General features: G+C 33.3%; 2 protein-coding genes across 2 annotated transcripts; both read left to right on the top strand.

Moving 5' to 3' along the window:
- The first annotated feature begins 2,254 nt into the window (after positions 1 to 2,254).
- On the top strand, positions 2,255 to 4,761 carry LOC125830445 (40S ribosomal protein S11-like). Its single transcript, XM_049509642.1, has 5 exons — positions 2,255 to 2,371; positions 2,458 to 2,558; positions 4,231 to 4,366; positions 4,443 to 4,541; positions 4,627 to 4,761. The coding sequence occupies exons 1-5, from the start codon at positions 2,319 to 2,321 to the stop codon at positions 4,715 to 4,717; spliced, it is 480 nt and encodes a 159-aa protein (XP_049365599.1). The 5' UTR covers positions 2,255 to 2,318; the 3' UTR covers positions 4,718 to 4,761.
- Positions 4,762 to 8,841: 4,080 nt separating this feature from the next.
- On the top strand, positions 8,842 to 10,524 carry LOC125830331 (protein FAR-RED IMPAIRED RESPONSE 1-like). Its single transcript, XM_049509525.1, has one exon. It carries the CDS (start codon positions 8,842 to 8,844, stop codon positions 10,522 to 10,524), a length of 1,683 nt encoding a protein of 560 aa, XP_049365482.1.
- The last annotated feature ends 2,468 nt before the right edge of the window (positions 10,525 to 12,992 follow it).

Raw genomic sequence — 12,992 nt, 5'->3', positions numbered from 1 at the left:
CAGAAAAATAAATTGCAATCACTAATAAAATATGAAGAAACCTAATTTTATTAATAAATATTGCAGGTACAATTATGTTCCTTCCTTGATTCTTCTCTCATTAGATTATCCATGATTCAAGGGTTGTTAGTGACGTATTTCCCAAACTAGAATGATTTAAATTTGACATCTTTATGAATATTCCATGAATTTGCAGAATATTCGGGATTTTGATCTCTTTACAAGAATATTTGAGATGCCTTTTCAAGGGAATATAGTACCCTTTATATAGGCGTGGCGTGAACATGATTTAGGGTTGAGTAGCCTCCAATAATTCTAATTGGAATTGAACACACCTTGTAGAGTCTCAACTCGAATTGAATATGTCTTGTAAAGTCCCACAAAAATTTAATGTCTACAAATACCCCTGCTTCAAGGATTGTCGGAGTGTAGACTTGATGCAACTTAAAGATGAGGCTTGAAGTACTCATTCTTCCACCTTTGCAGCTTCAGATTTTCAAATTTGATTTATGAGAGAAGAGATGAAGGGCAGATTCGGTCCCACTGGACGTGCCAATTTGTTTGCAGCAAATTTTAAAGTGACGGAAAAATAAATTGCAATCACTAATAAAATATGAAGAAACCTAATTTTATTGATAAATATTGCAGGTACAATTCTGTTCCTTCCCTGATTTTTCTCTCATAAGATTATCCATGATTCGAGGGTCGTTAGTGGCATATTTCCCGAACTAGGATGATTTAGATTTGACCTCTTTATGAATATTTCATGAATATGCGAAATATTCGAGATTTTGATCTCTTTACGGAATATTTGAGATGCCTTTTCAAGGGAATATAATACCCTTTTATATAGGTGTAAGTTGAGTAGCCTCCAAGAATTTTAATTGGAATTGAACACACCTCTTCAACTCGAATTGAAGTAGAGTCCCACAAAATTTCAATGTCTACAATTAGATTGAACACGAGTCTCAAATCCTTGTGCTTAGTTCTTTTTTTTCTAATCTTAACTTGTTTTTCAAGCAAGTAAAGAATAAAGCTTGATTCTAATGCAAGAATTCATACAAAACAAAATAACTAATCATACACTAAAAATTACCGTATAGAATTTCTATCTACACAACTATTTCATTGTTACTTCCCTTTTAGGGCTCCACAACTCTAGCTATAGAGTTAGTTACCCATAGAAAGTGCAGAAACTGAATTGTAAATAAAAGAAGACATGTTTACGATGAGTGAGAGGAAGAATCAAGAACTAAAAGATTAACTTTAATAATCAACAATGGTCTCAATCCCAAAACGTATTGTTTTTGCACAAAATGCTCCAAGACTTAAACGAAAAAAAAAATAGAAAACTCAATGTTCTAAAACTCCTAAAAAAATTCCTAAAATTAGGTATTCATAATTACTAAAAATATCAAATAAAAATAGGCTTTGTGCATACGCTGCGGCGTCACATTCTCCTGTTGCAGTCGCAATAGCTTTGCCACATCGCATAAGATGATGATTTTTTTCCGGCAAACTTACGCTGAGTAGTAGGTGAAATTTCTAACAAGGATCTGTTTGTTTATTTCCAGCTCCTTTTTGCACCTTTTTACTTTGTTTCACCTCATACACCTATAAATGATCAAAACTTCTCTTTTGGGGCTAAAATATCATAACTATCACCATTCTCTATTTGAAAATGTACAATAATGTAAGCTTAGAGACAAGATAAGTAGGTAGATCACCCACTTATCTCTCCCCCGAGCGATATCATTTATAGTAATGTTATATATATAAAAGTACTTAAATATAGATGTATGAATCAATGCTCGAAGTATCATATAATGTGATGATAATTGGATGCACCTCTCTAAGTGAGGTTAGAAATTTTAATCTTATATCTGCCTTATTTTTTTCTTTCTAAAATTGGTTAACACCTCCAAAATGGTATTGGTAGCACTTTTGACGTTTTAATTAATATATATATTGCTTTAATCTTTCAAAAATTTAAGTCACATTGAAAATTTATAGCATTGCAATTATTTATGAAATTAAATCAAATGTGCATATTAAAACTAATAGTACTAAATGATATATCATACGATTTCAATTTATCTAGTACTTTCAACATGGAAGATGACTCTCAATTTTTTACAATTTTAGTTAGTTAGTCAAACTTTGGGCCCAGATATAAGTCGGCCCATTTGTTTGCAAATCCAGTCCATGGTATCTAACCCGACCTGCCTAGTAAAGTAGACAAGTTTCCCTCACACTCCACTGCAAATTAGGGTTTGACATCTCTCGCCGTCAGTTGATTTCCTTAGTAACGATCAATCATGGCGGAGCAGACGGAGAAGGCGTTTTTGAAGCAGCCAGGTGTGTTTCTAAGGTGAGTATCCTGAGCAATCTGTTAAAGTCCGTAACTTGGGAGGGGTTTTAGCCTAAGCTTTGCGTTTTTCTGATCGATTTTGGCAGCTCTAAGAAGACCGGGAAGGGAAAGAGGCCAGGAAAGGGAGGCAATCGATACTTCAAGAGTATCGGCTTAGGATTCAAGACTCCTCGTGAGGCTACTGAAGGTTCGTATTCATTTTGCTCTAATTATATTGTACAATTACTCTATTTCTCTGCATTGTTGATTTATATTTTAGATATGAGCATGTAGTGAATATCGTTGTGCGTCAGTCGTGTTGGTGGAACTCCAAATGCCATATTAGATATATGCAGTCGAGACATTATCAGTCTTTCCTGCCTATGTTGATGGCTCAGTTGACAGTCGCTCCGGGATAAGATAGTCTTGATGAACCTACTTCGTACTAAAGGCCTTAAGAACTTGATCTACTACTTCTGACTTAGACGTACTGAATTTAGTGTATTTAGATTGAGTTACGATCTCAACCTGTGATTAAGAAGTTCTGGCTGGAGAATATGTTATTATGGTCTGAATGGAGCCAAACATAAAATCTGTAAGACTAGTTTTTGATTTCCACTTGGATTTTTTTTTCTATATTGTCTTGATGTGTTGAGTGCCAACTAGTTTAGGATTAAGGTTCATGTACGGATTGTTCATACCTTAAGTAATGGACCTACTTGCTTTAAATGGCCAAAAAGTCACTTGTATTATGTCACTGCAACTTAGTTGGCATTAGGTAAATCTTTCTAGTATGAAGTTAATAAGTTTTTGCGATGTGGTTTGCACTTGGTAAATCTTTCTTTTGAGTTATAGTTTGTTGCCATTTGGTAAATCTTTCTATTATGAAGTTATTTGCCATGCGTCTGAAATGCATGAAATATGGTTTAATGCAATTTGAGTACATTAGGGGAAACACTATATACTTGTTCTACAACTTCTTATTAGCTGGGGACTCAGGTTATTAAGACGACGTGGGGTGCAAGTTATCCATGTGTTTAACCAGTCATGTGGCCTACTCTTGATTTTCTTTTAAATATTCTACAGAATTTCCGATAAAACCAAAGCATTTAGGATTGAAGCAATTCTGTTCTTCTCCATAGCTTCTTCTCTTGAAGCTCTTGATTCTGCCTTAGCTTCACATAAACTGGATACTGGTTCTCCAACTATTAAACCTTTGACAGAACTAGGCTTCTGGGATTACGGGCCAAGTTGCAACTTTTAACTCTTTTACTTGGACTTTTTGTTCCATTTGTCAAATATAATAAAGACCTTCACGTTGCTAGCGTTTGTTTACATTTATGGAGCTTACATAGGGTATGATACTGTGAATAAAAACCTTCACATTACTGTCATTTAGTGGTGGGTATGGATCTCAACAGTGTGATGTTTATGATCTGGATGACCTTAATATATCAAAAAAGTGCTGAATAAGTGGTGGTATAATTTCGGAGGTGAACAGCAGGGGATTGAATTTTAGCTTATTTATTCCTTTTTGTTTCCTACTTCAACCTGACAAGACTAAGATCAATAGCACACAGTATATTTCTTATGTGGGCATTCCAAAGAGACCTCATTTACTTACATTTAAGTAAAACTTGTAAATAAAAGATACTTCCTAAATAGCTATTTATGTGACCTTTATGTGGACATGTTGCTTGCTAGCTATAATGTTTTCTAGACGTTGGATGGTTGAGAATGACTTTAAAAACAAAGATTTCCTCAGATTTCAAGTCATGTCTTATATATGTTGCACCAAATATCGTTTGATTATTTCATGGATTTCCTCAATTTCATCTTGTTCTGTGGTCTAACCTTATGTTTGGTCTATTTAAATATAGGTACATATATTGACAAGAAATGCCCATTCACTGGCAATGTTTCTATCCGAGGTCGTATCCTTGCTGGTACATGCCACAGTGCTAAGATGAACAGAACCATCATCGTTCGACGTAATTACCTACATTATGTCAAGAAGTATCAAAGGCAAGAGCTTGTCACTTATACTATGTTGGCTACTTCACTTCTTCTTTTGTTAGTTTTAACACATAAGTTATTTCAGATACGAGAAGAGGCACTCCAATATTCCTGCTCACATATCACCGTGCTTCCGTGTGAAAGAAGGAGATCATGTTACTATTGGACAGTGCAGGTTAGGACCATCTCATTTTGATTTTTCTATAGTATTTTTTCATTATTTGCTGTTATGGTAGTTGATTACATTTTCTGATTCACAGGCCTTTATCCAAAACCGTGAGGTTCAATGTCTTAAAGGTGATTCCAGCTGGTTCTGGTGGTGGCGGGAAAAAAGCTTTCACCGGGATGTAATATTTGTGCCTCCAATTCAAATTTTGTTTCTTGTAGGAATATTATGTCAAAACTTTTCTGCCTTTACTGGGTTGTTATCTTCAAATTTTGAAACTTAATGCTTAGTAAGTTTGTTTTATTAAGCTCTGAACTAGCTTATAAAATGTTGTTTTACTGAACCTTATACAGAAAGGATGTTTGGTGATTAAAATAGCCAGCTGCTTTGTAGTTTTATTAACAGGATTGCTAAGTAACAAATAAACACGATATTAAATAATTACAGAAGTCGTGTTTAACTGATTAGTCTACAAGTTGAAGCTAATTCAATGAATCAACGTACCTATTTTCTGAAATGTTATTTTACAAAAAATAGTCGATCATTTGAATCAAAGGTAATTGAAAGGTAGTTTTGACTATAATTATACTATACAACAAAATTTAATGTCAATTTAAGTGTCTGAAGTGCATAGATTTCGTCATTTAATATGTATTCAATGTCATCAAGTTATACATTTCGGAATTAATATAATCACAAATATGTGTTTAAAGTTATATATTGTTGGAGTTCAGACAAATATTACTAGATTCTAGCCATATAAATTTTAGACACCAAATGTTTTTAATTGTCCCTAAATTTATAGATTTGTACGCGTTGTGGATATATAACTTATATAGTGATATCAAAATTGAAGGAGAAACCTACATAAATTTCAGTGGTTTAGGAACTAATTACTTAAATATATTCTAGTTTTCAATATTACGAATCTTACTAAATTATAATGCGTTCAGATTTGTCCAGATACATGTATTTTGATGTCCAGATAAAGTATTTGTGAATTTTTACAATTTTGCTTGGTAGGATTTTGAGCCCATTTCGCAAGTCTAGTTATAGAATCTAATCCAGTCCGTCTCGAGTACTTATATAAGTTTCTCTAAGCCCATGCATCCTTCACTCTTTGCTGCAAATTAGGATTTTGGCATTTCTTCTCATTCAGTCCAGCCTCCTTCGTAACCTTCAACCATATCTGAGACTGGTAGTGTACTAACCACTTGAAGTCGTGTCTTGAAGGCTTGCCCCGCGACCCCCAACCTAGGAACAACACTAAGACATTTTGTTTTCATTTTTTTTAGTTAAAAGCATCGCATAATATAGTAATAGTGCCATGTCTGCAGCTGCGGAGTCCGTCTTCCCTTGAAAACACCTTTCAGAGTAGAGGCGAACCTAAAATTTGAAGATTTTGGGTGCACCAATATACACATAGCTCAAATATGAGCTCTAATCTAAACTTAAAATAAAAACAATAAAAGAAAAGGTCTTTAGTTAGATTCAAACCCTGGTCACAAGGGTGGTATCTCTAGCTTGTACCAGTAGCACAAGACACTTCTATGCTTATCATGGGTACACTGTTAAGTATATCCTAATTTCTACCAGTTTTTTAGAATAGATATACATATATACATATGATTTTTTTCGAAAGTTACCAGGTGCACGTGCAGAGGGAAGGTTTATAGTGTAGCGCTAAGGAATATTATTAGTAAGACAGACATATACAATGCATTTGTACTATAGCTTCAAAAGAAAATATATCCAGAATAGAAATTCTGTAAGATTATTTATCAATCTCGAGTGTTGTGAATTAGGCTATTTTCTCTCGGTGTAGAGGATTCATATAGAAAATGCAAACTAGTAAGAAATTAAGGATTGATGTACTAAATCTCACTTAGCTGATTCCGTTAATAATTTGTAGTTATAGAACATTAAAATATATTTGTTGTAAAACTTGTTATTAGGCAGGGACTCGAGTTATTAAGATGACATGCGAGGAGAAGTTATGCATTTCTCTTTGTTTAAGACTCTCCATACCTCGCGAGGTAGAAAGATTGTTTTTATTCTTTCACTTGTTATTTGGTTGAAATTGTAGAAGCTTACAAAATAACTTTTAGATTTATGTGCTTTTTAGAGCCTTGTAACAACAAGTAGGGGTGTACAAAATCAAACCGAAAACAGAACTAAACCGTAAATCGAGTCAAATCGAAAAAAAACCCGACTAGTGGTTTGGTTTGACTTGGTTTGGTATTGGAAAAAAAAACCCGACTATATTTGAGTTGGTTTGGTTTTAACTAAAAAAAACCAACCCGAGACCAAACCAACCCGACATTATATATGTGATTTTAAAATTTTATTTTATACATAACAATAGTTACTTTGATATAATTTTAAAATATTTCTTATACTATTTCATAGTTTTTATCTTTTAATATATTATTTCAAGTTTAAAACTTAGAATTTGGAATGGTCCAATAAATATTATAGTTCATAAATGTTGATAATTATAATAAAACTTAAATCAAAATCAAATTAATACTAATGCAAAAAGAAAATCAATTCAACACTAAGAATGACAATAATATTGAATATTTGTTCTTTAGTTTTACATTGGTTTAGACAACTAAAATACATAATCTAATTTTAATTTTCCTTAAATATTTAGTAATGTAACTAATACTTATTAAACTTATTTTAGCATGATTTAATACTTTTAAATTATGATCATTTTCATTATAGCTTTGCAATATTTATTTTATATGATGATTTCATTATTATTTTTTATTGAATATTTTTGTGTCATTAGTACTCATCTCATATTTTGTGTTATTTTTGTAAGAAACACCTTAGATAATTGTATTTTGGTTGGACTAAGGAAATATTTGGAGCACAAGTTAATTATATGTTTGTATGCAAACTTTACCGAAAAAATCCAAAAATATGAAAAAATTTGAGGTTTATTAGTTTGGTTTGATTTATAAATTTAAAAATTCGACACAATGGTTTGGTTTGGTATTTGAAAAACCCGAACCAACCCAAGGTTGAAAAACCCAAAAAAATCCAAATTTTATTAGTGTGGTTTGGTTTATAAATTTAAAATTATTACACAAATGGTTTGGTTTGATATTTGAAAAATCCGAACCAACCCGGTCATGTACACCCCTAACAACAAGTTACATAAAATTAGTATAGTAGTTTAGGCTCACATATTGACAATGACATTGCAAGCAATTTTTTTCTGCATTGTAAAATTGCTATGATTGCTTAATTTCACTTTGAGCACTGCTAATTGGCAAGACAAAATTTTGGCACGAATTGTCAAGACACGGATAAATGACAAAAATGTCCCTTTAGCTCCAAAACCACTTGTATTTCTCTCCAAAAAGGAAAACCACCTTTGACATTTTAATTATTATTTACTCTCTCTCTTACTTTTCTCTTTTTATCTCCTTTAACTTTACTCTCTCTCTTACTTTACTCTTTTTATCTCTTTCAACTTCACTATTCATTCTCATCCGTTTTATTTTTATGTTGATCAAGAATTTATTTTGTTGTTGGATTTATATAATTTTAACAAGATGGAATCGACTAGTCAGAATAGCCAATTAAACAATGTATTGAACAATGTTTTGGGGTTAGATGAGGATGATAGTTTGTTGTCCCAAAATGATGAACATCATGAAGATTCCGATGATGCATACGATGGGCCAGAACATTATTTATGCATAGTGATGATGAAGATGTTATTAACAAGCTCTTTGAAGAAATGAATCAACCGGAGCAAGAGGAATAAATAAGTGTTAGTGACGGAGAGGAATATGAAGCTGAAGAAGAATGTGATGAACAGACAAATTCAGCTAATGATGATAATTTTTCAGACCAACAATATATGGAAGGCCCTCTTGTATAAATGGTCTATTGTAGTGTAGAATCTCTTTTTACTTTTTATAAAGAACATAGTTGTTTAAATGGATTTGGAGTTCTTAAAAAGACTTCAAAAAAGAGAGGTTGTGAATACACTAGGTATGTCTCATTCGCTAGTGATAAGAGTAGAAAACCAACTGCTAAGAATTATAGTAAAAGGGTTGATTGCAAATGCAAAGTTAATTGTGTTGTGTTGCATGATGGTTCATGTCGCGTAACAACAGTTACGACGGAGCACAACCATGAGTTGCAACCATCTTTGGCACGTTTTTTTGGTTGCCATAGAAAAATAAGTAAGGCATTAAAATGAAACCTTGAAGTCCATGACATCGCAGGAATTAGACTTGCCAAAAGCATTAGACTTTTGGAAGTACAAGCAGGTGGTCCAGATAGAATGGGATGCACACCTAAAGACTGTCGAAACTACATTCTTCAACAACGCAGGATGAGGACATTGTCATGCGATGCTGCGGCAATACAAAAATTCTTCGCTTCAATGCAGATGAAGGACGATGAATTTTTTTATGTAATTGACACAGATAATGTTGGTAGACTTCGCAACGTAGTGTGGGTTCACACACATTGCAAGTATACATATTGGGAGTTTAGTGATGTTATTTGTTTCGATTCAACGTACTTGGAGAATCAATGGCGCATGCTGTTTGCATCTCTTGTTGGTGTGAATCAACACAAACAGTCTATTCTTTTGGGCTGCGCTTTGCTCACAAGTGAGGATATTAAGACATACAAATTTGTTTTCTCTACTTGGCTGGCAGTAATGGGCAATGAACCTCCAACGGCTATCCTCACTGATCAATGTGAGAGTATCAAGGCAGCAATTGCAGAGGTACTTCCAGACACCATCTATAGGTATTGTATTTGGCACATCATGACAAAGCTGCCTGCAAAGCTTAAGGGTGTGTGGGACTTTAAGATTGCCAAGTTTGAATTTAAAACAATAATCTATAACATCATCACTATCAACGAATTTGAGAAAAAATGGGTTGGCTTTATTCAAAAATATGAGCTTCAGCATAGACTATGGTTTCTTAATCTATACTTGGAGAAGGAAAAATGGATCCCTGTCTTCTTGAAACAGTATTTTTGGGCTGGCATGATGTCCACCCAAAGAAGTGAGTCAATGCATGCATTTTTTTATGGTTATATATCCAATCGAAGCTCTCTAAAGCAGTTCGTCGAGCAGTATGAGTTAGCCTTGCGATTTAAATATGAGAAGGAACTTCAAGCAGAAGCTGACTCACGAAAAAAACATGCAGCACCTTGTAGTGGTTTTGATTGGGATTTGCAGCTTCAAACCCATTATACTCGACCTATTTACGATGCCTTTGCAGCAGAGCATTTGAAGCGGTTGTACCACTGTGAAATTGAAAGACACCATGATTTCAATGTCGTGGAGGGAGTTGAGAAGTACAGTATAACAGATTATTCCATATCTAATGATTTTCATAGAAATCGATTTGTTTACATTGTGGCATATCGGCCACAGAATCGATATCTGGATTGCAATTGCAAGAATTTCCAAAGTGAAGGTGTTGTTTGCTGCCACATTTTAAAGACTATGTCTCATTGTAGAATTAAAATGTTCCATGACAGATATATTCTACGCCAGTGGAGAAGGGACGTAATTCGACCACACATAGGTAAATTCTTTCAGGGAGGCTATCCATCAATGATCGATGAGTACAAGAAGTACAATTCCTTGAATGATAGGAATTGTGATGTTGTGTTGGACAACAACGCTAAATATGCGGATTTTAAAAATATTTTGAAAGGACGTTTCAATGCATATTGTAATTGGAATGACGAAATAACAGTCCCTAACGTTGGTGATCCAGACTCAGAAGAAGATGTAACATTCATTAGGAACCCAAGGGAAGTTCGAACACGTGGAAGGCCTTCGACTAATAGATGTAGGAAAGGTGGTGGAAGGTGGAATAAAATATATTATCATGCAGATCAAGTGGGTGAGACTAGTCAAGGTCGGAGGGGTGGTGGGAGACGGGGTGTAGGTCGAAGGGCTGGTAGAGGTGGTCGAGGCGGTGGTATAAAGGCGTAGATTATTCATGTAATTTGTAATCGTACATTATTTAAAAATATTTTTTAATCATTAGGGATAAGTATATTTGAAATTTTTATTATTAAGATCAAATTGAGAAAGTAATACACATAATCCTCCATAACAGCAGACGGAAATCATTTACGGAACTCAGTCATTTAAACTCTACTCAACCCAGTTCCAAATCAATTCATTCAATATTCTTGGGCAGTCTAATTGTTGGGCCTATTTGTGGTATCGTGACAGGCCCAGCAGGTTGGCTATCCTCTAATACTTTGATAGTGGTAACACTCAATATTTCGAAGTCTTGGACAAAACAGTCAAGTTAAAATATAAGTTTTTTTTTTTAATTTTTCTTGAGTATATTATTTTGTGGCCTTTATAAAAGTTAATTTTTTCAAACATCAGCACTATACATTGTAACATCTTATAACACGGAAATCATCCTGAAATTAATGAAATGAAGAGGCTACATTCTTCTATTGAATCCTTTGATAATGGTCTGCTTGGTGAAATTGTAGAAAGGGTTGCTTCCAACTCATTCAACGATTTATTAAATTTAAGATTGAGTTATGTAAATTTTTAATCTAAATCAGTTGTTTACATTCATGTTTGATAACCTATGTATTTTTTTTTCCAGTTGCAAGTTATTTAACCAAATAGGAAGTGAACGGTGGCTTTACAAGAAACTTTCTTTGCACGATGTTCCCCTTAAGATATTGACGCGCCGAACATCAAAGAAGATTAACAATGTATTGTCGAGATCGTCTTCGTCAAATGTTAAGTGTATCATGGGTTTTGAATAGTTTATTTATGGAAAAACCCAGTCATTGTTACGGTTGTAGTGCTAATGAAGAAATTACATTGTTTTATGGTGGCTAGCAGTGCTTATGATTTAATTACGTCTTTTTTTATCCGTTTTGTAGCTTAGTTTTTTAATGGCATTTTGGTTCGTCATTGTTTACTTTCACATGGATCTATGTTAAATTTTATTAGTAAATTTAGCAAACACACCTAACACTAGAAGTAGATAATGGTTGTTTTCATAATCATAGATATAAAACAAAAAAATATTACATACTAACCCCATGCATTATGCAATGGAGTAAACATAACAACAACAAAAAAAAAAACTAAAATAAAATACAGCAAAAAGGACCTCATCCAGCGTCCTTATGCTGTGCCAAGAAACCTACAACTTCAGGCTCCTTTGGCAAGCCCTCTTTTCCTCGGACAAACCATTAAGTGAAGTTCCCTCTCCTGCTCGTAGAGTAATTTCAGAAACTCCGTCTGCGCCAACAGCAAAACCATTTGGTGATTTAGCAACCACCTTCTCGTATATCTCAAAAGTTTGGGTGAGGGGTGGTTCATCCATTAAAAGCATCATTTTGACCCACCTCTTACCCTTCCATTCGATCAGCCGCTTCAGGAACTCTGCTATTTCCTCCTCTATTTTCTGGTATGACTCCCGTTTTATGTAATATAACCTTTCCACAACCTCCGGAGAGGTTGGGAATGACATTGCCCTTTTTTTGTTATAAGGAGTTGTGTAGTTCTCAAAACTCATCTTTTTTCAAGTACGTATAAATTTCTATTTTGAAATGGTTCTGGTGTGAGGAATACATTTACCGGGAGTCTCAATTTATAGTGAAAAGATTGGAGCCAAAAGTGACGTGTTTGGCTCCCAAAAATTTGTTTATCGAAAATAAAAGAGAAGGAAAGATAATGTGTGACTGAGATCTTTCTCTTCATCTAATTAAAACTACTTGAGTATACTTACCACTCCTTGAAAACTGTTGATTTGATGAGTTGAATTTTATTTCACCCTTCCTTTTTTAATATATGATAAATGAATTGTTAATCAAGTTTATTATGATGTAAGAAAATACAATGTTATGTGTGTTCAAAATATCTTTTCATAGGAGTAAAAATGATAATTTTACTATTACGAAATTTATTTATTATTTATCTAATTTTTACTACAAAATTAAAAAAATTAATATTAAATTTGTCACTAGATAATAAAGAACCAAAATGTGAGAATGGATGGGATTATTCACTCTTGTTTTTTAATCCATTTATTAAACAAGTTTTTTAGAAGGTAAGAATATAAAATGTTACGTGTGTTCAAAAATGATTATTTGATACGAGTAAATTTGTCACTAGATAATTGGTCTCCAACAATTGTTAGTAGGAAAATAAAAGAAAAAGAAATAAAATCTATGAATGGACGAGATTAATGTAGCTGTTCACTCTAATTAAAACTACTTGAGTATGCCTACAACTTGTTGAAAAGACATGATTTGATGAGTTAGAAGGTAAGAAAGTAAAAAATAACATTTTCATACCAATATAAATGACCAATTTTTATAAGGTAAGAAAATATAGTTCGATTAATTAATTTAATCATTAATATTTTTAATGTTACGTAATAATTATTCGAGGCATTTAATATACTAATTTCATGA

The sequence above is a fragment of the Solanum verrucosum genome, unplaced genomic scaffold, assembly GCF_900185275.1.
Source record: "Solanum verrucosum unplaced genomic scaffold, falcon-dt-bn FXZP01000228.1, whole genome shotgun sequence".
Lineage (NCBI taxonomy): Eukaryota > Viridiplantae > Streptophyta > Magnoliopsida > Solanales > Solanaceae > Solanum > Solanum verrucosum.
Note: the sequence above shows the minus strand (reverse complement) of the source record. Positions and strands in the feature narration are given on the sequence as shown.